Source organism: Oncorhynchus tshawytscha, unplaced genomic scaffold (assembly GCF_018296145.1).
Source record: "Oncorhynchus tshawytscha isolate Ot180627B unplaced genomic scaffold, Otsh_v2.0 Un_contig_5675_pilon_pilon, whole genome shotgun sequence".
Lineage (NCBI taxonomy): Eukaryota > Metazoa > Chordata > Actinopteri > Salmoniformes > Salmonidae > Oncorhynchus > Oncorhynchus tshawytscha.
This window is the reverse complement of record NW_024609505.1, coordinates 93,521-120,000: the sequence shown is the minus strand read 5'-3', so window position 1 is coordinate 120,000 and position 26,480 is coordinate 93,521. Positions and strand designations below refer to the sequence as shown.

General features: G+C 43.4%; 1 protein-coding gene across 1 annotated transcript in view; it reads right to left on the bottom strand.

Annotated features, from left to right (window-relative positions):
• The window catches only part of LOC112238669 (neuronal acetylcholine receptor subunit alpha-9-I), a 54,036-nt gene that overhangs the window by 6,010 nt on the left and 21,546 nt on the right, over positions 1-26,480 (bottom strand). The window contains exons 3-5 of the mRNA XM_042315587.1: positions 19,094-19,248; positions 3,623-3,803; positions 1,248-1,464 (exon numbers count right to left, since the gene is read on the bottom strand). Coding sequence (XP_042171521.1) covers positions 1,248-1,464; positions 3,623-3,803; positions 19,094-19,248 — 553 coding nt within the window. The remainder of the gene's footprint in view (positions 1-1,247; positions 1,465-3,622; positions 3,804-19,093; positions 19,249-26,480) is intronic.

Genomic DNA, 26,480 nt, shown 5'->3' with positions numbered 1-26,480 from the left:
TAATACCAATAATATTAATTACAATAACAATACCAATAATATTAATAACAATAATAATAACAATAATATTAATAACAATAATAATACCAATAATATTAATAATAATAATACCAATAATATTAATAATAATAATAATAACAATAATATTAATAATAATAATACCAATAATATTAATAATAATAATAATAATAATAATAATAATAATAATAATAATATTAATAATAATAATAACATCAATAACAATAATAATACCAATAATATTAATAATAATAATACCAATAATATTAATAATAATAATACCAATAATATTAATAATAATAATACCAATAATATTAATAATAATAATATAATAATAAATAATAATAATAATAATACCAATAATATTAATAACAATAATAATAATAATAATAATAATAATAATAATAATAACAATAATATTAATAATAATAATAATACAATAATATTAATAACAATAATAATAATAATAATAAGAACAATAAGAAACAATAATGACAACAATAACAATAATAATAATAACAATAATAATAATAATACCAATAATATTAATAATAATAATACCAATAATATTAATAATAATATTAATAATAATAATAATAATAATAATAACAATAATGACAACAATAATAATAATAATAACAATAAGAATAATAATACCAATAAATAACAATAATAATAATAACAATAATAAACAATAATAATATTAATAATAATAATAATAATACCAATAATATTAATAATAATAATAATACAATAATAATAATAATAATAATAAATAATAATAATACCAATAAACAATAATAATAAATAATAAATAATAATAATACCAATAATATTAATAATAATAATAATAATAAATAATAATAACAATAATAATACCAATAATATTAATAATAATAATACTAATAATATTAATAATAATAATAACATCAATAACAATAATAATACCAAAAATATTAATAATAATAATACCAATAATATTAATAATAATAATACCAATAATATTAATAATAATAATACCAATAATATTTATAATAACAATAAGAAACAATAATGACAACAATAACAATAATAATAACAATACGATTAATAATACCAATAATATTAATAATAATAACAATAATAATAACAACAACAATAATAATAATAATAATAATGTTAAAAATGATGATGCTGGTGATACCAGTACCTAGGAATATTAATAATGATGGTGCTGGTGATACCAGTACCTAGGAAGGAGATGAGGAAGCAGGGCAGCAGCAGATTGAAGATGTAGAAGAGAGACCGTCTCTTCAGGTGTAGGGTGTAGGTGATGTCAGGATACGGGTCTGAGCAGCAGCCGTACATGATGACGTTCCGGACCGCCGGCATTCCATGACACTCCCACTCCACGTTCTCCACAAAGTCCGACAGGTCCCCACTGTCCATCCCCATGGCAATGTCCACCTGGAGACACAGTATACACACTTACAGTACACACACACACACAGTATACACACACACACAATCATACACACACACACACACACACAGTACACACACACACACACACACACACACAGTATATACACACACACACACAGTATACACACAGCATAGCTAATGTCTGTTCAAATCAAATTGTATTCGTCACATACACATATTTAGTTGTTATTGCGGAAGTAGCGAAATGCTTGTGTTCCTAGCTCCGACAGTACAGTGATATCTAACTAAATGCTTGTGTTCCTAGCTCCAACAGTACAGTAATATCTAACTAAATGCTTGTGTTCCCAGCTCCAACAGTACAGTAATATCTAACTAAATGCTTGTGTTTCTAGCTCCGACAGTACAGTAGTATCTAACTAAATGATTGTGTTTCTACAGTAAAGTAATATCTAACTAAATGCTTGTGTTCCTAGCTCCGACAGTACAGTAATATCTAACTAAATGCTTGTGTTCCTAGCTCCGACAGTGCAGTAATATCTAACTAAATGCTTGTGTTCCTAGCTCCGACAGTACAGTAATATCTAACTAAATGCTTGTGTTCCTAGCTCCGACAGTGCAGTAATATCTAACTAAATGCTTGTGTTCCTAGCTCCGACAGTACAGTAATATCTAACTAAATGCTTGTGTTCCTAGCTCCGACAGTACAGTAATATCTAACTAAATGCTTGTGTTCCTAGCTCCGACAGTGCAGTAATATCTAACTAAATGCTTGTGTTCCTAGCTCCGACAGTGCAGTAATATCTAACTAAATGCTTGTGTTCCTAGCTCCGACAGTACAGTAATATCTAACTAAATGCTTGTGTTCTAAAATACTAGAATAGAATACAGTATATACATATGAGATGAGTAATATCTAACATTAAAAGACCCATGTCTACTCTAAGGTGCACTCACAGTGATGGTAAACAGTCTGATGGCTAAAAATCTAAAAATAAAAGAATGGAACTAAGAAATATATAAATATTAGGACGAGCAATGTTGGAGTGGCATTGACTAAAATACAGTAGAATAGAATACAGTATATGCATATGAGATGAGTAAAGCAGTATGTAAACATTATTAAAGTGACCAGTGATTCCATGTCTATGTATATAGGGCAGCAGTCTCTAAGGTGCAGGGTTGAGTAATCGGGTGGAAGCTCACTAGTGATGGTATTTAACAGTCTGATGGCCTTGAGATATAAGCTGTTTTTCTGTCTCTTGGTCTCAGCTTTGATGCACCAATGTCTGTTCCTGCATTGCCAATGTCTCTTCCTGTGTTGCCAATGTCTGTTCCTGCGTTGCCAATGTCTGTTCCTGGGTTGCCAATGTCTCTTCCTGTTCCTGCGTTGCCGATGTCTGTTCCTGGGTTGCCAATGTCTGTTCCTGCGTTGCCAATGTCTGTTCCTGTGTTGCCAATGTCTGTTCCTGTGTTGCCAATGTCTGTTCCTGCGTTGCCAATGTCTGTTCCTGTCTGTTCCTGTTGCCAATGTCTGTTCCTGTGTTGCCAATGTCTGTTCCTGCGCCAATGCCAATGTCCAATGTTCCTTGCGTTGCCAATGTTCCTGGGTTTGCCAATGTCTCTTCCTGTGTTGCCAATGTCTGTTCCTGGGTTGCCAATGTCTGTTCCTGTGTTGCCAATGTCTGTTCCTGTGTTGCCAATGTCTGTTCCTGTGTTGCCAATGTCTGTTCCTGCCAATGTCTGTTCCTGTGTTGCCAATGTCTGTTCCTGTGTTGCCAATGTCTGTTCCTGTGTTGCCAATGTCTGTTCCTGTGTTGCCAATGTCTGTTCCTGGGTTGCCAATGTCTCTTCCTGTGTTGCCAATGTCTGTTCCTGCGTTGCCAATGTCTCTTCCTGTGTTGCCAATGTCTGTTCCTGCGTTGCCAATGTCTCTTCCTGCGTTGCCAATGTCTCTTCCTGTGTTGCCAATGTCTCTTCCTGCGTTGCCAATGTCTCTTCCTGTGTTGCCAATGTCTCTTCCTGCGTTGCCAATGTCTCTTCCGGCCGCAATTATTCCGTTTTTAAGAAACTTGTCTGTCTGTCTGTCTGTCTGTCTGTCTGTCTGTCTGTCTGTCTGTCTGTCTGTCTGTCTGTCTGTCTGTCTGACTCTCTGTCTGTCTGTCTGTCTGTCTGTGTGTACCTGGTTGCCGTTGTATGTCCAGGACCCAAACGTGAGGTTACACCACTGCCAGTCGAAGGGAAAGTAGGAGACGTCCACAACACAGGAGCTCTTGGTGATGGCCGGCATGTCCCAGGTTATCTCTCCATTGTAACGTAACACCACGTTGGTGTCTGCTGGACCAGATGCTTCCTCATCAGCCCTACACACAGAGACAGAGACACACAGACGCATGGAGACACACAGAGACACACAGAGACACACAAACATAGAGACACACAGACACAGAGACACACAGAGACACACAGACACAAAGAGACACACAGACACAGAGACACACAGACACACAGAGACAAACGGACACACAGAGACACACAGACACACAGAGACACACAGACACAGAGACACACAGACACAGAGACACACAGACACAAAGAGACACACAGGCACAGAGACAAATGGACACACAGAGACGCACAGAGACCCAGAGACACAGAGACAAACAGACACACACAGAGACACACAGAGACACACAGACACAGAGACACACCCAGTATAAATATAAACATAGAGAGGTATATAGAGACAGAGAGACGTATATAGAGAGGTATATAGAGAGGTATATAGAGAGGTATATAGAGACAGAGAGAGGTATATAGAGAGGTATATAGAGAGGTACAGAGATGTATATAGAGAGGTATATAGAGAGGTATATAGAGAGGTATATAGAGACACAGAGAGATATATAGAGAAGTATATAGAGGTATATAGAGAGGTACATAGAGAGGTACATAGAGAGGTACATAGAGAGGTACATAGAGAGGTATATAGAGAGGTATATAGAGAGGTATATAGAGACACAGAGAGGTATATAGAGAGGTATATAGAGAGGTATATAGAGACACAGAGAGGTATATAGAGAGGTATATAGAGAGGTATATAGAGACACAGAGAGGTATATAGAGAGGTATATAGAGAGGTATATAGAGACACAGAGAGGTATATAGAGAGGTATATAGAGACACAGAGAGGTATATAGAGAGGTATATAGAGACACAGAGAGGTATATAGAGAGTATATAGAGAGGTACATAGAGAGGTACATAGAGAGGTATATAGAGAGAGAGGTATAGAGACACAGGTATATAGAGAGGTATATAGAGACACAGAGAGGTATATAGAGAGGTATATAGAGAGAGAGGTATATAGAGACACAGAGAGGTATATAGAGAGGTATATAGAGAGGTATATAGAGACATAGAGAGGTATATAGAGACATATAGAGACACAGAGAGGTATATAGAGAGGTATATAGAGACACAGAGAGGTATATAGAGAGGTATATAGAGACACAGAGAGGTATATAGAGACACAGAGGTATATAGAGAGGTATATAGAGACACAGAGAGGTATATAGAGAGGTATAGAGAGACATAGAGAGGTATATAGAGAGGTATATAGAGAGGTATATAGAGACACAGAGAGGTATATAGAGACACAGAGAGGTATATAGAGAGGTATATAGAGACACAGAGAGGTATATAGAGAGGTATATAGAGACACAGAGAGGTATATAGAGAGGTATATAGAGAGGTATATAGAGACACAGAGGTATATAGAGAGGTATATAGAGAGGTATATAGAGACACAGAGAGGTATATAGAGAGGTATAGAGAGACACAGAGAGGTATATAGAGACACATAGAGAGGTATATAGAGAGGTATATAGAGAGGATATAGAGAGAGGTATATAGAGAGGTATATAGAGACACAGAGAGGTATATAGAGACACAGGTATATAGAGAGGTATATAGAGACACAGAGAGGTATATAGACACAGAGAGGTATATAGAGAGGTATATAGAGAGGTATATAGAGAGGTATATAGAGACACAGAGAGGTATATAGAGAGGTATATAGAGAGTATATAGAGAGGTATATAGAGAGGTATATAGAGACACAGAGAGGTACATAGAGAGGTATATAGAGAGGTACATAGAGAGGTATATATATAGAGACACAGTATATAGAGACACAGAGAGGTATATAGAGAGGTATATAGAGAGGTATAGAGAGGTATATAGAGACACAGAGAGGTATATAGAGAGGTATAGAGAGGTATATAGAGAGGTACATAGAGAGGTATATAGAGAGGTATATAGAGACAGAGAGGTATATAGAGAGGTACAGAGAGGTATATAGAGACACAGAGAGGTATATAGAGACACAGAGGTATATAGAGAGAGAGGTATATAGAGAGGTATATAGAGACACAGGAGGTATATAGAGAGGTACATAGAGAGGTATATAGAGACACAGAGTATATAGAGACACAGAGAGGTATATAGAGACACAGAGAGGTATATAGAGGTATATAGAGACACAGGAGGTATATAGAGACACAGAGAGGTACATAGAGAGGTATATAGAGAGGTATATAGAGACACAGAGAGGTATATAGAGAGGTATATAGAGACACAGAGAGGTATATAGAGAGGTATATAGAGACACAGAGAGGTATATAGAGAGGTATATAGAGAGGTATATAGAGACACAGAGAGGTATATAGAGAGGTATATAGAGAGGTATATAGAGAGGTACATAGAGAGGTATATAGAGAGGTATATAGAGACACAGAGAGGTATATAGAGAGGTATAGAGAGACACAGAGAGGTATATAGAGAGGTACATAGAGAGGTATATAGAGACACAGAGAGGTATATAGAGAGGTATATAGAGAGGAGGTATATAGAGAGGTACATAGAGAGGTATATAGAGACACAGAGAGGTATATAGAGACACAGAGAGGTATATAGAGACACAGAGAGGTATATAGAGAGGTATATAGAGAGGTATATAGAGACACAGAGAGGTATATAGAGACACAGAGAGGTATATAGAGAGGTACATAGAGAGGTATATAGAGACACAGAGAGGTATATAGAGAGGTATATAGAGACACAGAGAGGTATATAGAGAGGTATATAGAGACACAGAGAGGTATATAGAGAGGTATAGAGAGACACAGAGAGGTATATAGAGAGGTATATAGAGAGGTATATAGAGACACAGAGAGGTATATAGAGAGGTATATAGAGAGGTATATAGAGAGGTACAGAGAGGTATATAGAGAGGTATAGAGAGACACAGAGAGGTATATAGAGAGGTACATAGAGAGGTATATAGAGACACAGAGAGGTATATAGAGACACAGAGAGGTATATAGAGAGGTATATAGAGACATAGAGAGGTATATAGAGAGGTATATAGAGAGGTATATAGAGAGGTATATAGAGACACAGAGAGGTATATAGAGACACAGAGAGGTATATAGAGAGGTACATAGAGAGGTATATAGAGACACAGAGAGGTATATAGAGAGGTATATAGAGACACAGAGAGGTATATAGAGAGGTATATAGAGACACAGAGAGGTATATAGAGAGAGTATATAGAGACACAGAGAGGTATATAGAGGTATATAGAGACACAGAGAGGTATATAGAGAGATATAGAGAGGTACATAGAGACACAGAGAGGTATATAGAGACACAGAGAGGTATATAGAGAGGTACATAGAGAGGTACAGTGCCAGAGAAAGTATATAGAGACCCCTATATAGAACACAGAGGTATATAGAGACACATTTCAGGCTTCAAACAATATATAAAACTGTATTTTTTGTGAAGAATCAGACAACAAGTGGGACACAATCATGAAGTGGAACGACATTTATTGGATATTTCAAACTTTTTAACAAATCAAAAACTGAAAAATTGGGCGTGCAAAATTATTCAGCCCCTTTACTTTCAGTGCAGCAAACTCTCTCCAGAAGTTCAGTGAGGATCTCTGAATGATCCAATGTTGACCTAAATGACTAATGATGATAAATACAATCCACCTGTGTGTAATCAAGTCTCCGTATAAATGCACCTGCACTGTGATAGTCTCAGAGGTCTGTTAAAAGCGCAGAGAGCATCATGAAGAACAAGGAACACACCAGGCAGGTCCGAGATACTGTAGTGAAGAAGTTTAAAGCCGGATTTGGATACAAAAAGATTTCCCAGAGCTTTAAACATCCCAAGGAGCACTGTGCAAGCGATAATATTGAAATGGAAGGAGTATCAGACCACTGCAAATCTACCAAGACCTGGCCGTCCTCTAAACTTTTAGCTCATACAAGGAGAAGACTGGTCAGAGATGCAGCCAAGAGGCCCATGATCACTCTGGATGAACTGCAGAGATCTACAGCTGAGGTGGGAGACTCTGTCCATAGGACAACAATCAGTCGTATATTGCACAAATCTGGCCTTTATGGAAGAGTGGCAAGAAGAAAGCCATTTCTTAAAGATATCCATAAAAAGTGTTGTTTAAAGTTTGCCACAAGCCACCTGGGAGACAGACCAAACATGTGGAAGAAGGTGCTCTGGTAGATGAAACCAAAATTGAACTTTTTGGCAACAATGCAAAACGTTATGTTTGGCGTAAAAGCAACACAGCTCATCACCCTGAACACACCATCCCCACTGTCAAACATGGTGGTGGCAGCATCATGGTTTGGGCCTGCTTTTCTTCAGCAGGGACAGGGAAGATGGTTAAAATTGATGGGAAGATGGATGGAGCCAAATACAGGACCATTCTGGAAGAAAACCTGATGGAGTCTGCAAAAGACCTGAGACTGGGACGGAGATTTGTCTTCCAACAAGACAATGATCCAAAACATAAAGCAAAATCTACAATGGAATGGTTCAAAAATAAACATATCCAGGTGTTAGAATGGCCAAGTCAAAGTCCAGACCTGAATCCAATCGAGAATCTGTGGAAAGAACTGAAAACTGCTGTTCACAAATGCTCTCCATCCAACCTCACTGAGCTCGAACTGTTTTGCAAGGAGGAATGGGAAACAATTTCAGTCTCTCAATGTGCAAAACTGATAGAGACATACCCCAAGCGACTTACAGCTGTAATCGCAGCAAAAGGTGGCGCTACAAAGTATTAACTTAAGGGGGCTGAATAATTTTGCACGCACAATTTTTCAGTTTTTGATTTGTTAAAAAAGTTTGAAATATCCAATAAATGTCGTTCCACTTCATGATTGTGTCCCACTTGTTGTTGATTCTTCACAAAAAATACAGTTTTATATCTTTATGTTTGAAGCCTGAAATGTGGCAAAAGGTCGCAAAGTTCAAGGGGGCCGAATACTTTCGCAAGGCACTGTATATAGAGACAAAGAGAGGTATATAGAGAGGTATATAGAGAGGTATATGGAGACACAGAGAGGTATATAGAGAGGTATATAGAGAGGTATATAGAGACACAGAGAGGTATATAGAGAGGTATATAGAGAGGTACATAGAGAGGTATATAGAGAGGTATATAGAGACACAGAGAGGTATATAGAGAGATATATAGAGACACAGAGAGGTGTATAGAGAGGTATATATATTGTTATAAAGCACTATGTCAGGTTTCCACAGACAGACAGAGACCCAGACTGACTTGTTATAAAGCACTGTGTCAGGTCTCCACAGAGAGAGATCCAGACTGACTTGTTATAAAGCACTCTGTCAGGTCTCCACAGAGAGAGATCCAGACTGACTTGTTATAAAGCACTATGTCAGGTCTCCACAGAGAGATCCAGACTGACTCGTTATAAAGCACTATGTCATCTCTCCACAGAGAGATCCAGACTGACTTGTTATAAAGCACTATGTTAGGTCTCCACAGAGAGATCCAGACTGACTTGTTATAAAGCACTATGTCAGGTCTCCACAGAGAGATCCAGACTGACTTGTTATAAAGCACTATGTCAGGTCTCCACAGAGAGATCCAGACTGACTTGTTATAGAGCACTATGTCAGGTCTCCACAGAGAGATCCAGACTGACTTCTTATAAAGCACTATGTCAGGTCTCCACAGAGAGAGAGAGAGATCCAGACTGACTTGTTATGAAGCACTATGTCAGGTCTCCACAGAGAGAGATCCAGACTGACTTGTTATAGAGCACTATGTCAGGTCTACACAGAGAGAGAGATATCCAGACTGACTTGTTATGAAGCACGATGCCAGGTCTCCACAGAGATCCAGACTGACTTGTTATGAAGCACTATGTCAGGTCTCCACAGAGAGACAGAGATCCAGACTGACTTGTTATAAAGCACTATGTCAGGTCTCCACAGAGAGACAGAGATCCAGACTGACTTGTTATAAAGCACTATGTCAGGTCTCCACAGAGAGACAGAGATCCAGACTGACTTGTTATAAAGCACTATGTCAGGTCTCCACAGAGATCCAGACTGACTTGTTATGAAGCACTATGTCAGGTCTCCACACACAGAGAGAGAGAGATCCAGACTGACTTGTTATAGAGCACTATGTCAGGTCTCCACAGAGAGACAGAGATCCAGACTGACTTGTTATGAAGCACTATGTCAGGTCTCCACAGAGAGAGATCCAGACTTACTTGTTATAAAGCACTATGTCAGGTCTCCACAGAGAGATCCAGACTGACTTGTTATAAAGCACTATGTCAGGTCTCCACAGAGAGATCCAGACTGACTTGTTATAAAGCACTATGTCAGGTCTCCACAGAGAGAAAGAGATCCAGACTGACTTGTTATAAAGCAATATGTCAGCTCTCCACAGAGAGATCCAGACTGACTTGTTATAAAGCACTATGTCAGGTCTCCACAGAGAGACAGAGATCCAGACTGACTTGTTATAAAGCACTATGTCAGGTCTCCACAGAGAGACAGAGATCCAGACTGACTTGTTATAAAGCACTATGTCAGGTCTCCACACAGAGAGAGAGAGAGATCCAGACTGACTTGTTATAAAGCACTATGTCAGGTCTCCACAGTGAGATCCAGACTGACTTGTTATAAAGCACTATGTCAGGTCTCCACAGAGAGATCCAGACTGACTTGTTATAAAGCACTATGTCAGGTCTCCACAGAGAGAGATCCAGACTGACTTGTTATAAAGCACTCTGTCAGGTCTCCACAGAGAGACAGATATCCAGACTGACTGGTTATAAAGCACTATGTCAGGTCTCCACAGAGAGAGATCCAGACTGACTTGTTATAAAGCACTATGTCAGGTCTCCACAGAGAGACAGAGATCCAGACTGACTTGTTATAAAGCACTATGTCAGCTCTCCACAGAGAGATCCAGACTGACTTGTTATAAAGCACTATGTCAGGTCTCCACAGAGAGATCCAGACTGACTTGTTATAAAGCACTATGTCAGGTCTCCACAGAGAGATCCAGACTGACTTGTTATACAGCACTATGTTAGGTCTCCACAGAGAGATCCAGACTGACTTGTTATAAAGCACTATGTCAGGTCTCCACAGAGAGAGATCCAGACTGACTTGTTATAGAGCACTATGTCAGGTCTACACAGAGAGAGAGATATCCAGACTGACTTGTTATGAAGCACGATGCCAGGTCTCCACAGAGAGACAGAGATCCAGACTGACTTGTTATAAAGCACTATCTCAGGTCTCCACAGAGAGACAGAGATCCAGACTGACTTGTTATAAAGCACTACGTCAGGTCTCCACAGAGATCCAGACTGACTTGTTATAGAGCACTATGTCAGGTCTACACAGAGAGAGAGATATCCAGACTTACTTGTTATGAAGCACTATGTCAGGTCTCCACAGAGAGACAGAGATCCAGACTGACTTGTTATAAAGCACTATGTCAGGTCTCCACAGAGAGACAGAGATCCAGACTGACTTGTTATAAAGCACTATGTCAGGTCTCCACAGAGAGACAGAGATCCAGACTGACTTGTTATAAAGCACTATGTCAGGTCCCCACAGAGATCAAATCAAATCAAATAAATCAAATCAAATCATTTGTCACATACACATGGTTAGCAGATGTTAATGCGAGTCCAGAAATGCTTGTGCTTCTAGTTATAACAATGTCAGTAATAACAGAGCAAGTAATCTAACTAACAATTAAAAAAAACTACTGTCTTATACACAGAGTAAGGGGATAAAGAATATGTACATAAGATATATGAATGAGTGATGGTTATAGAGCACATAGGTCAAGATACAGTAGATGATATCGAGTACAGTATATACATATGAGATAAGTATGTAAACCAAGTGGCATAGTTAAAGTGGCTAGTGATAGTATTACATAAGGATGCAGTCGATGATATAGAGCACTAGTATCAGGTCTCCATATGAGATGAACAATGTAGGGTAAGTAACATTATATAAGGTAGCATTGTTTAAAGTGGCTAGTGATATATTTACATAATTTCCCATCAATTCCCATGATTAAAGTGGCTGGAGTAGAGTCAGTGTCATTGACAGTATGTTGGCAGTAGCCACAATGTTAGTCCAGTGGCTGTTATAACACTCTGATGGCCTTGAGATAGAAGACTGACTTTTTATAGTCTCTGTCAGGTCCCAGCTTTGATGCACCTGACTGACTTTCTGGATGACAGCGGGGTGAACAGGCAGTGGCTCAGGTGGTTGATGTCCTTGACTGATCTTTATGGCCTAAAGCATCTGGTGTAGGTCTCCTGGAGGGCAGGTAGTTTGCAGACTGATGCTTGTTAGACCTCACTACCCTCTGGAGAGCCTTACGGTCTCCAGGGCGGAGCAGTTGCCATACCAGGCGGTGATACAGCCCGCCAGGATGCTCTCGACTGTGCATCTGTAGAAGTTTGTGAGTGCTTTTGGAGACAAGCCAGACTGACTTGTTATAAGCCTCCTGAGGTCTGAAGAGGATCCAGACTGACTTGCGCCTTCCTCACGATGCTGTCTGTGTGAGTGGACCAATTCAGTTTGTCTGTGATGTGTATGCACGAGGAACTTAAAAGATTGACTGACTTGTTATCCACTACTGTTCCATCGATGTGGATGGGGGGTGTTCCCTCTGCTGTTTCCTGAAGTCCACAATCATCTCCTTAGTTTTGTTGACGTTGAGTGTGAGGTTATTTTCCTGACACCACACTCAGGGCCCTCACCTCCTCCCTGTAGGCCGTCCAGACTTGTTGGTAATCAAGCCTACCACTGTTGTGTCTCCGCAAACTTGATGATTGAGTTGGAGGCGTGCATGGCCACTAGTCGTGGGTGAACAGGGAGTACAGGAGGGGGCTCAGAACGCACCCTTGTGGGGCCCCAGTGTTGAGGATCAGCGGGGAGGAGATGTTGTTGCCTACCCTCACCACCTGGGGCGGCCCGTCAGGAAGTCCAGTACCCAGTTGCACAGGGCGGGGTCGAGACCCAGGGTCTCGAGCTTGATGACGAGCTTGGAGGGTACTATGGTGTTGAATGCCGAGCTGTAGTCGATGAACAGCATTCTCACATAGGTATTCCTCTTGTCCAGATGGGTTAGGGCAGTGTGCAGTGTGGTTGAGATTGCATCGTCTGTGGACCTATTTGGGCGGTAAGCAAATTGGAGTGGGTCAAGGGTGTCAGGTAGGGTGGAGGTGATATGGTCCTTGACTAGTCTCTCAAAGCACTTCATGATGACGGATGTCAGTGCTACAGGCGGTAGTCGTTTAGCTCAGTTACCTTAGCTTTCTTGGGAACAGGAACAATGGTGGCCCTCTTGAAGCATGTGGGAACAGCAGACTGGTATAGGGATTGGTTGAATATGTCCGTAAACACACCGGCCAGCTGTCTGACTTGTTATAAAGCGCATGCTCTGAGGGCGCGGCTGGGGATGCCGTCTGGGCCTGCAGCCTTGCGAGGGTTATAAAGCACTTTAAATGTCTTACTCAGGCTGCAGTGAAGGAGAGACCGCATGATTCCGTTGCAGGCCGTGTCAGTGGCACTGTATTGTCCTCAAAGCGGGCAAAAAGTTATTTAGTCTGCCTGGGAGCAAGACATCCTGGTCCGTGACTGGGCTGGGTTTCTTCCTGTAGTCCGTGATTGATTGTAGACCCTGCCACATACCTCTTGTGTCTGAGCCGTTGAATTGAGATTCTACTTTGTCTCTGTACTGGCGCTTAGCTTGTTTGATAGCCTTGCGGAGGGAATAGCTGCACTGTTTGTATTCAGTCATGTTACCAGACACCTTGCCCTGATTAAAAGCAGTGGTTCGTGCCTTCAGTTTCACACAGAATGCTGCCATCAATCCACGGTTTCTGGTTAGGGAATGTTTTAATCGTTGCTATGGGAACGACATCTTCAACGCACGTTCTAATGAACTCGCACACCGTATCAGCGTATTCGTCAATGTTGTTGTCTGACGCACTTGAAACATCTCCCAGTCCACGTGATGGAAGCAGTCTTGGAGTGTGGAGTCAGCTTGGTCGGACCAGCGTTGGACAGACCTCAGCGTGGGAGCTTCTTGTTTTAGTTTCTGTCTGTAGGCAGGGATCAACAAAATGGAGTCGTGGTCAGCTTTTCCGAAAGGGGGCGGGGCAGGGCCTTATATGCGTTATAAAGTTAGAGTAACAATGATCCAGGGTCTTTCCACCCCTGGTTGCGCAATCAATATGCTGATAAAATTTAGGGAGTCTTGTTTTCAGATTAGCCTTGTTAAAATCCCCAGCTACAATGAATGCAGCCTCCGGATAAATCGTTTCCAGTTTGCAGAGAGTTAAATAAAGTTCGTTCAGAGCCATCGATGTGTCTGCTTGGGGGGATATATACGGCTGTGATTATAATCGAAGAGAATTCTCTTGGTAGATAATGCGGTCTACATTTGATTGTGAGGAATTCTAAATCAGGTGAACAGAAGGATTTGAGTTCCTGTATGTTTCCTTCATCACACCATGTCACGTTGGCCATAAGGCATACGCCCCCGCCCGTCTTCTTACCAGAGAGATGTTTGTTTCTGTCGGCGCGATGCGTGGAGAAACCCGCTGGCTGCACCGCTTATTGCGTCTCTCCAGTGAGCCATGTTTCCGTGAAGCAGAGAACGTTACAGTCTCTGATGTCCCTCTGGAATGCTACCCTTGCTCGGATTTCATCAACCTTGTTGTCAAGAGACTGGACATTGGCAAGAAGAATGCTGGGGAGTGGTGCACGATGTGCCCGTCTCCGGAGTCTGACCAGAAGACCGACTGTTTCCCTCTTTTTCTGAGTCGTTTTTTTTTTTTTTTTGGTCGCTGCATGTGATCCACTCGGTTACACTGGTTGTAAGGCAGAACTCAGGATCCGCATCGCGAAAAACATATTCTTGGTCGTACTGATGGTGAGTTGACGCATCTTATATTCAGTAGTTCTTGTCGGCTGTATGTAAAGAAACCTAAGATGACCTGGGGTACTAGTGTAAGAAATAACACGTAAAAAAACAAAAAACTGCATAGTTTCTTGTTAGGAACGCACTATGCAAGGCGGCCATCTCTGTCGGCGCCGGATCCAGACACGACTTGTTATGAAGCACTATGTCAGGTCTCCACAGAGAGATCCAGACTGACTTGTTATAAAGCACTATGTCAGGTCTCCACAGAGAGAGATCCAGACTGACTTGTTATAAAGCACTATGTCAGGTCTCCACAGAGAGAGATCCAGACTGACTGGTTATAAAGCACTATGTCAGGTCTCCACAGAGAGAGATCCAGACTGACTGGTTATAAAGCACTATGTCAGGTCTCCACAGAGAGATCCAGACTGACTTGTTATAAAGCACTGTGTCAGGTCTCCACAGAGAGAGATCCAGACTGACTTGTTATAAAGCACTCTGTCAGGTCTCCACAGAGAGAGATCCAGACTGACTTGTTATAAAGCACTATGTCAGGTCTCCACAGAGAGATCCAGACTGACTTGTTATATAGCACTATGTCAGCTCTCCACAGAGAGATCCAGACTGACTTGTTATAAAGCACTATGTTAGGTCTCCACAGAGAGATCCAGACTGACTTGTTATAAAGCACTATGTCAGGTCTCCACAGAGAGATCCAGACTGACTTGTTATAAAGCACTATGTCAGGTCTCCACAGAGAGATCCAGACTGACTTGTTATAAAGCACTATGTCAGGTCTCCACAGAGAGATCCAGACTGACTTGTTATAAAGCACTATGTCAGGTCTCCACAGAGAGAGAGAGAGATCCAGACTGACTTGTTATAAAGCACTATGTCAGGTCTCCACAGAGAGAGATCCAGACTGACTTGTTATAGAGCACTATGTCAGGTCTCCACACAGAGAGAGATATCCAGACTGACTTGTTATATAAGCACTATGTCAGGTCTCCACAGAGATCCAGACTGACTTGTTATGAAGCACTATGTCAGGTCTCCACAGAGAGACAGAGATCCAGACTGACTTGTGATAAAGCACTATGTCAGGTCTCCACAGAGAGACAGAGATCCAGACTGACTTGTTATAAAGCACTATGTCAGGTCTCCACAGAGAGAAAGAGATCCAGACTGACTTGTTATAAAGCATTATGTCAGGTCTCCACAGAGATCCAGACACGACTTGTTATGAAGCACTATGTCAGGTCTCCACAGAGAGATCCAGACTGACTTGTTATAGAGCACTATGTCAGGTCTCCACAGAGAGACAGATATCCAGACTGACTTGTTATGAAGCACGATGCCAGGTCTCCACAGAGATCCAGACTGACTTGTTATGAAGCACTATGTCAGGTCTCCACAGAGAGACAGAGATCCAGACTGACTTGTTATAAAGCACTATGTCAGGTCTCCACAGAGAGACAGAGATCCAGACTGACTTGTTATAAAGCACTATGTCAGGTCTCCACAGAGAGATCCAGACTGACTTGTTATAAAGCACTATGTCAGGTCTCCACAGAGATCCAGACTGACTTGTTATGAAGCACGATGCCAGGTCTCCACAGAGAGACAGAGATCCAGACTGACTTGTTATAAAGCACTATGTCAGGTCTCCACAGAGAGACAGAGATCCAGACTGACTTGTTATGAAGCACTATGTCAGGTCTCCACAGAGAGAGATCCAGACTGACTTGTTATAAAGCACTATGTCAGGTCTTCACAGAGAGATCCAGACTGACTTATTATAAAGCACTCTGTCAGGTCTCCACAGAGAGAGATCCAGACTTACTTGTTATAAAGCACTATGTCTGGTCTCCACAGGGAGATCCAGACTGACTTGTTATAAAGCACAATGTCAGGTCTCCACAGAGAGATCCAGACTGACTTGTTATAAAGCACTATGTCAGCTCTCCACAGAGAGATCCAGACTGACTTGTTATAAAGCACTATGTCAGGTCTCCACAGAGAGACAGAGATCCAGACTGACTTGTTATAAAGCACTATGTCAGGTCTCCACAGAGAGACAGAGATCCAGACTGACTTGTTATAAAGCACTATGTCAGGTCTCCACACAGAGAGAGAGAGAGATCCAGACTGACTTGTTATAAAGCACTATGTCAGGTCTCCACAGAGAGATCCAGACTGACTTGTTATAAAGCACTATGTCAGGTCTCCACAGAGAGATCCAGACTGACTTGTTATAAAGCACTCTGTCAGGTCTCCACAGAGAGAGATCCAGACTGACTTGTTATAAAGCACTATGTCAGCTCTTCACAGAGAGATCCAGACTGACTTGTTATAAAGCACTATGTCAGGTCTCCACAGAGAGACAGATATCCAGACTGACTGGTTATAAAGCACTATGTCAGGTCTCCACAGAGAGAGATCCAGACTGACTTGTTATAAAGCACTATGTCAGGTCTCCACAGAGAGACAGAGATCCAGACTGACTTGTTATAAAGCACTATGTCAGCTCTCCACAGAGAGATCCAGACTGACTTGTTATAAAGCACTATGTCAGGTCTCCACAGAGAGACAGAGCTCCAGACTGACTTGTTATAAAGGACTATGTCAGGTCTCCACAGAGAGATCCAGACTGACTTGTTATAAAGCACTATGTCAGGTCTCCACAGAGAGATCCAGACTGACTTGTTATAAAGCACTATGTCAGGTCTCCACAGAGAGATCCAGACTGACTTGTTATAGAGCACTATGTCAGGTCTCCACAGAGAGAGCCAGACTAACTTGTTATAAATCACTATGTCAGGTCTCCACAGAGAGAGAGAGAGATCCAGACTGACTTGTTATAAAGCACTATGTCAGGTCTCCACAGAGAGAGATCCAGACTGACTTGTTATAGAGCACTATGTCAGGTCTACACAGAGAGAGAGATATCCAGACTGACTTGTTATGAAGCACGATGCCAGGTCTCCACAGAGAGACAGAGATCCAGACTGACTTGTTATAAAGCACTATGTCAGGTCTCCACAGAGAGACAGAGATCCAGACTGACTTGTTATAAAGCACTATGTCAGGTCTCCACAGAGAGACAGAGATCCAGACTGACTTGTTATAAAGCACTATGTCAGGTCTCCACAGAGATCCAGACTGACTTGTTATAGAGCACTATGTCAGGTCTACACAGAGAGAGAGATATCCAGACTGACTTGTTATGAAGCACTATGTCAGTTCTCCACAGAGAGACAGAGATCCAGACTGACTTGTTATAAAGCACTATGTCAGGTCTCCACAGAGAGACAGAGATCCAGACTGACTTGTTATAAAGCACCATGTCAGGTCTCCACAGAGATCCAGACTGACTTGTTATGAAGCACTATGTCAGGTCTCCACAGAGAGATCCAGACTGACTTGTTATAGAGCACTATGTCAGGTCTCCACAGAGAGACAGAGATCCAGACTGACTTGTTATAAAGCACTAAGTCAGGTCTCCACACAGAGAGAGAGAGATCCAGACTGACTTGTTATAAAGCACTATGTCAGGTCTCCACAGAGAGATCAAGACTGACTTGTTATAAAGCACTATGTCAGGTCTCCACAGAGAGAGATCCAGACTGACTTGTTATAGAGCACTATGTCAGGTCTACACAGTGAGAGAGATATCCAGACTGACTTGTTATGAAGCACGATGCCAGGTCTCGACAGAGATCCAGACTGACTTGTTATGAAGCACTATGTCAGGTCTCCACAGAGAGACAGAGATCCAGACTGACTTGTTATAGAGCAATATGTCAGGTCTCCACACAGAGAGAGAGAGAGATCCAGACTGACTTGTTATAAAGCACTATGTCAGGTCTCCACAGAGAGATCCAGACTGACTTGTTATAAAGCACTATGTCAGGTCTCCACACAGAGAGAGAGAGAGAGAGATCCAGACTGACTTGTTATAAAGCACTGTCAGGTCTCCACAGAGAGATCCAGACTGACTTGTTATAAAGCACTATGTCAGGTCTCCACAGAGAGACAGAGATCCAGACTGACTTGTTATAAAGCACTATGTCAGGTCTCCATACAGAGAGAGAGAGAGAGATCCAGACTGACTTGTTATAAAGCACTATGTCAGGTCTCCACAGAGAGATCCAGACTGACTTGTTATAAAGCACTATGTCAGGTCTCCACAGAGAGACAGAGATCCAGACTGACTTGTTATAGAGCACTATGTCAGGTCTCCACAGAGAGAGAGACAGAGACCCAGACTAAGTTGTTATAAAGCACTATGTCAGGTCTCCACAGAGAGACACAGACCCAGACTGACTTGTTATAAAGCACTATGTCAGGTCTCCAGACCAGGTTACTGGGGATGCGGATAACCTCCAGTCCATCGTATTCCTCTTTGTCCCACTTCAGGTACGCATCGAACCACGTCTGACGGATCCACAGGTAGGTAGTCAACACCTGGTTTCTCTCGTCCTGCACACGCACACACACACACACGCGCACACGCGCACACACACACACGTAAGACGTCAGGACAGATGAACCTTGACATCCTGGTTATTTGACTAACATTGTTATATCTACATTACGATCCACTGCTGCCCTCTAGAGACGTTAAAAATACATTGCACAAATGACATAGAGGCAGTAACCCAGGAACAGGGTTGGAGAGAGAGTCCTGCAGTAACCCAGGAACAGGGTTGGAGAGAGAGTCCTGCAGTAACCCAGGAACAGGGTTGGAGAGAGAGTCCTGCAGTACACCAGGAACAGGGTCCTGCAGTAACCCAGGAACAGGGTTGGAGAGAGAGTCCTGCAGTAACCCAGGAACAGGGTTGGAGAGAGAGTCCTGCAGTAACACCAGGAACAGGGTTGGAGAGAGAGTCCTGCAGTACACCAGGAACAGGGTTGGAGAGAGTCCTGCAGTAACCCAGGAACAGGGTTGGAGAGAGAGTCCAGTACCCAGGAACAGGGTTGGAGTCCTGCAGTAGGAACAGGGTTGGAGAGAGAGTCCTGCAGTAACCCAGGAACAGGGTTGGAGAGAGAGTCCAACCCACCAGGAACAGGGTTGGAGAGAGAGTCCTGCAGTAACCCAGGAACAGGGTTGGAGGGTCCTGCAGTAACCCAGGAACAGGGTTGGAGAGAGAGTCCTGCAGTACACCAGGAACAGGGTTGGAGAGAGAGTCCTGCAGTACACCAGGAACAGGGTTGGAGAGTCCTGCAGTAACCCAGGAACAGGGTTGGAGAGAGTCCTGCAGTAACCCAGGAACAGGGTTGGAGAGAGAGTCCTGCAGTAACACCAGGAACAGGGTTGGAGAGAGAGTCCTGCAGTAAACCAGGAACAGGGTTGGAGAGAGAGTCCTGCAGTAACCCAGGAACAGGGTTGGAGAGAGAGTCCTGCAGTACACCAGGAACAGGGTTGGAGAGAGAGTCCTGCAGTAACCCAGGAACAGGGTTGGAGAGAGAGTCCTGCAGTACACCAGGAACAGGGTTGGAGAGAGAGTCCTGCAGTACACCAGGAAGAGGGTTGGAGAGTCCTGCAGTAACCCAGGAACAGGGTTGGAGAGAGAGTCCTGCAGTAACCCAGGAACAGGGTTGGAGAGAACAGTCCTGCAGTACACCAGGAACAGGGTTGGAGAGAGAGTCCTGCAGTACACCAGGAACAGGGTTGGAGAGAGAGTCCTGCAGTAACCCAGGAACAGGGTTGGAGAGAGAGTCCTGCAGTAACCCAGGAACAGGGTTGGAGAGAGAGTCCTGCAGTAACCCAGGAACAGGGTTGGAGAGAGAGTCCTGCAGTAACCCAGGAACAGGGTTGGAGAGAGAGTCCTGCAGTACACCAGGAACAGGGTTGGAGAGAGAGTCCAACCCACCAGGAACAGGGTTGGAGGGTCCTGCAGTAACCCAGGAACAGGGTTGGAGAGAGAGTCCTGCAGTACACCAGGAACAGGGTTGGAGAGCCCTGCAGTAACCCATGAACAGGGTTGGAGAGAGAGTCCTGCAGTAACCCAGGAACAGGGTTGGAGAGAGAGTCCAGCAGTAACCCAGGAACAGGGTGGAGAGTCCTGCAGTACACCAGGAACAGGGTTGGAGAGAGAGTCCTGCAGTACACCAGGAACAGGGTTGAGAGTCCTGCAGTAACCCAGGAACAGGGTTGGAGAGAGAGTCCTGCAGTACACCATGAACAGGGTTGGAGAGAGAGTCCTACAGTAACCCAGGAACAGGGTTGGAGAGAGAGTCCTGCAGTAACCCAGGAACAGGGTTGGAAAGAGAGTCCTGCAGTACACCAGGAACAGGGTTGGAGAGAGAGTCCTGCAGTAACCCAGGAACAGGGTTGGAGAATGAACACCATATATTTGATCAGAGACAGGGTGATGGTCTATAATGAGACAGGGTGATGGTCTATAGTGAGACAGGGTGATGGTCTATAGTGAGACAGGGTGATGGTCTATAGTGAGGCAGGGTTATGGTCTATAGTGAGACAGGGTTATGGTCTATAGTGAGTCCTCACCATATCTTTGATCTGAGACAGGGTGATGGTCTATAGTGAGACAGGGTTATGGTCTATAGTGAGACAGGGTTATGGCCTATAGTGAGGCCTCACCATGTCTTCGATCTGAGACAGGGTGATGGTCTATAGTGAGACAGAGTGGTGGTCTATAGTGAGGCCTCACCATGTCTTTGAACTGAGACAGGGTGATTGTCTATAGTGAGACATGGTGATGGTCTATAGTGAGACAGGGTGATGGTTTATAGTGAGACAGGGTGATGGTCTATAGTGAGACAGGGTGATGGTCTATAGTGAGATCTCACCATGTCTTTGATCTGAGACAGGGTGATGGTCTGTAGTGAGACAGGGTGATGGTCTATAGTGAGACAGGATGATGGTTTATATTGAGACAGGGTGATGGTCTATAGTGAGACAGGGTGATGGTCTATAGTGAGACAGGGTGATGGTCTATAGTGAGACAGGGTGATGGTCTATAGTGAGACAGGGTGATGGTCTATAGTGAGACAGGGTGATGGTCTATAGTGAGACAGGGTTATTGTCTATAGTGAGACCGGGTGATGGTCTATAGTGAGACAGGGTGATGGTCTATAGTGAGACAGGGTGATGGTCTATAGAGTGAGACAGGGTGATGGTCTATAGAGTGAGACAGGGTGATGGTCTATAGTGAGAAAGGGTGATGGTCTATAGTGAGACAGGGTGATGGTCTATAGTGAGACAGGGTGATGGTCTATAGTGAGTCCTCACCATATCTTTGATCTGAGACAGGGTGATGGTCTATAGAGTGAGACAGGGTGATGGTCTATAGTGAGACAGGGTGATGGTCTATAGTGAGACAGGGTGATGGTCTATAGTGAGACAGGGTGATGGTCTATAGTGAGACAGTGTGATGGTCTATAGTGAGGCAGGGTGATGGCCTATAGTGAGGCCTCACCATGTCTTCGATCTGAGACAGGGTGATGGTCTATAGTGAGACAGGGTGATGGTCTATAGTGAGTCCTCACCATATCTTTGATCTGAGACAGGGTGATGGTCTATAGAGTGAGACAGGGTGATGGTCTATAGTGAGACAGGGTGATGGTCTATAGTGAGACAGGGTGATGGTCTATATGAGAAAGGGTGATGGTCTATAGTGAGACAGGGTGATGGTCTATAGTGAGACAGGGTGATGGTCTATAGTGAGTCCTCACCATATCTTTGATCTGAGACAGGGTGATGGTCTATAGTGAGACAGGGTGATGGTCTATAGTGAGACAGGGTGATGGTCTATAGTGAGACAGGGTGATGGTCTATAGTGAGAAAGGGTGATGGTCTATAGTGGGTGATGGTCTGATGGTCTATAGTGAGACAGGGTGATGGTCTATAGTGAGTCCTCACCATATCTTTGATCTGAGACAGGGTGATGGTCTATAGTGAGACAGGGTGATGGTCTATAGTGAGGCCTCACCATATCTTTGATCTGAGACAGGGTGATGGTCTATAGTGAGACAGGGTGATGGTCTATAGTGAGTGCTCACCATGTCTTTGATCTGAGAGATGGTGATGGTTTATAGTATGACAGGGTGATGGTCTATAGTGATACAGGGTGATGGTCTATAGTGAGACAGGGTGATGGTCTATAGTGAGTCCTCACCATATCTTTGATCTGAGACAGGGTGATGGTCTATAGTGAGACAGGGTGATGGTCTATAGTGAGTCCTCACCATGTCTTTGATCTGAGACAGGGTGATGGTCTATAGTGAGACAGGGTGATGCTCTATAGTGAGACAGGGTGATGGTCTATAGTGAGACAGGGTGATGGTCTATAGTGAGGCAGGGTGATGGCCTATAGTGAGGCTTCACCATGTCTTCGATCTGAGACAGGGTGATGGTCTATAGTGAGACAGAGTGATGGTCTATAGTGAGGCCCCACCATGTCTTTGAACTGAGACAGGGTGATGGTCTATAGTGAGACAGGGTGATGGTCTACAGTGAGACATGGTGATGGTCTATAGTGAGACAGGGTGATGGTTTATAGTGAGACAGGGTGATGGTCTATAGTGAGACAGGGTGATGGTCTATAGTGAGGCCTCACCATGTCTTTGATTTGAGACAGGGTGATGGTTTATAGTGAGACAGGGTGATGGTCTGTAGTGAGACAGGGTGATGGTCTATAGTGAAACAGGGTGATGGTGTATAGTGAGACAGGGTGATGGTCTATGTGAGATACCATGTCTTTGAGACAGGGTGATGGTCTGTAGTGAGACAGGGGGTCTATAGTGAGACAGGGTGATGGTCTAGATCTCACCATGTCTTTGATCTGAGACAGGGTGATGGTCTGTAGTGAGACAGGGTGATGGTCTATAGTGAGACAGGGTGATGGTCTATAGTGAGTCCTCACCATGTCTTTGGAGACAGGGTGATGGTCTATAGTGAGACAGGGTGATGGTCTATAGTGAGACAGGGTGATGGTCTATAGTGAGACAGGGTGATGGTCTATAGTGAGTCCTCACCATGTCTTTGATCTGAGAGAGGGTGATGGTCTATAGTGAGACAGGGTGATGGTCTATAGTGAGACAGGGTGATGGTCTATAGTGAGACAGGGTGATGGTCTATAGTGAGACAGGGTGATGGTCTATAGTGAGTCCTCACCATATCTTTGATCTGAGACAGGGTGATGGTCTATAGTGAGACAGGGTGATGGTCTATAGTGAGACAGGGTGATGGTCTATAGTGAGAAAGGGTGATGGTCTATAGTGAGACAGGACAGTGATGGTCTATAGTGAGACAGGGTGATGGTCTATAGTGAGACAGGGTGATGGTCTATAGTGAGTCTCACCATGATCTTTGATCTGAGACAGGGTGATGGTCTATAGTGAGACAGGGTGATGGTCTATAGTGAGACAGGGTGATGGTCTATAGTGAGACAGGGTGATGGTCTATAGTGAGAAAGGGTGATGGTCTATAGTGAGACAGGGTGATGGTCTATAGTGAGACAGGGTGATGGTCTATAGTGAGTCCTCACCATATCTTTGATCTGAGACAGGGTGATGGTCTATAGTGAGACAGGGTGATGGTCTATAGTGAGTCCTCACCATGTCTTTGATCTGAGAGATGGTGATGGTCTATAGTGAGACAGGGTGATGGTCTATAGTGAGACAGGGTGATGGTCTATAGTGAGTCCTCACCATATCTTTGATCTGAGACAGGGTGATGGTCTATAGTGAGACAGGGTGATGGTCTATAGTGAGACAGGGTGATGGTCTATAGTGAGTCCTCACCATATCTTTGATCTGAGACAGGGTGATGGTCTATAGTGAGACAGGGTGATGGTCTATAGTGAGTCCTCACTTTGTCTTTGATCTGAGACAGGGTGATGGTCTATAGTGAGACAGGGTGATGCTCTATAGTGAGACAGGGTGATGGTCTATAGTGAGACAGGGTGATGGTCTATAGTGAGTCCTCACCATATCTTTGATCTGAGACAGGGTGATGGTCTATAGAGTGAGACAGGGTGATGGTCAATAGTGAGAAAAGGTGATGGTCTATAGTGAGACAGGGTGATGGTCTATAGTGAGACAGGGTGATGGTCCATAGTGAGACAGGGTGATGGTCTATAGTGAGACAGGGTGATGGTCTAATGTGAGACAGGGTGATGGTCTATAGTGAGGCAGGGTGATGGCCTATAGTGAGGCCTCACCATGTCTTCGATCTGAGACAGGGTGATGGTCTATAGTGAGACAGAGTGATGGTCTATAGTGAGGCCTCACCATGTCTTTGAACTGAGACAGGGTGATGGTCTATAGTGAGACAGGGTGATGGTCTACAGTGAGACATGGTGATGGTCTATAGTGAGACAGGGTGATGGTTTATAGTGAGACAGGGTGATGGTCTATAGTGTGACAGGGTGATGGTCTATAGTGAGGCCTCACCATGTCTTTGATTTGAGACAGGGTGATGGTTTATAGTGAGACAGGGTGATGGTCTGTAGTGAGACAGGGTGATGGTCTATAGTGAAACAGGGTGATGGTGTATAGTGAGACAGGGTGATGGTCTGTAGTGAGACAGGGTGATGGTCTATGGTGAGATCTCACCATGTCTTTGATCTGAGACAGGGTGATGGTCTGTAGTGAGACAGGGTGATGGTCTATAGTGAGACAGGGTGATGGTCTATAGTGAGTCCTCACCATGTCTTTGGTCTGAGACAGGGTGATGGTCTATAGTGAGACAGGGTGATGGTCTATAGTGAGACAGGGTGATGGTCTATAGTGAGTCCTCACCATGTCTTTGATCTGTGAGACAGGGTGATGGTCTATAGTGAGACAGGGTGATGGTCTATAGTGAGTCCTCACCATATCTTTGATCTGAGACAGGGTGATGGTCTATAGTGAGACAGGGTGATGGTCTATAGTGAGTCCTCACCATATCTTTGATCTGAGACAGGGTGATGGTCTATAGTGAGACAGGGTGATGGTCTATAGTGAGTCCTCACCATGTCTTTGATCTGAGACAGGGTGATGCTCAGGGTGATGCTCTATAGTGAGTCCTCACCATGTCTTTGGTATGAGACAGGGTGATGGTCTATAGTGAGACAGGGTGATGGTCTATAGTGAGACAGGGTGATGGTCTATAGTGAGACAGGGTGATGGTCTATAGTGTGTCCTCACCATATCTTTGATCTGAGACTGGGTGATGGTCTATAGTGAGACAGGGTGATGGTCTATAGTGAGTCCTCACCATGTCTTTGATCTGAGAGATGGTGATGGTCTATAGTGAGACAGGGTGATGGTCTATAGTGAGACAGGGTGATGGTCTATAGTGAGACAGGGTGATGGTCTATAGTGAGACAGGGTGATGGTCTATAGTGAGACAGGGTGATGGTCTATAGTGAGACAGGGTGATGGTCTATAGTGAGGCAGGGTGATGGCCTATAGTGAGGCCTCACCATGTCTTCGATCTGAGACAGGGTGATGGTCTATAGTGAGACAGAGTGATGGTCTATAGTGAGGCCTCACCATGTCTTTGAACTGAGACAGGGTGATGGTCTATAGTGAGACAGGGTGATGGTCTACAGTGAGACATGGTGATGGTCTATAGTGAGACAGGGTGATGGTTTATAGTGAGACAGGGTGATGGTCTATAGTGAGACAGGGTGATGGTCTATAGTGAGGCCTCACCATGTCTTTGATTTGAGACAGGGTGATGGTTTATAGTGAGACAGGGT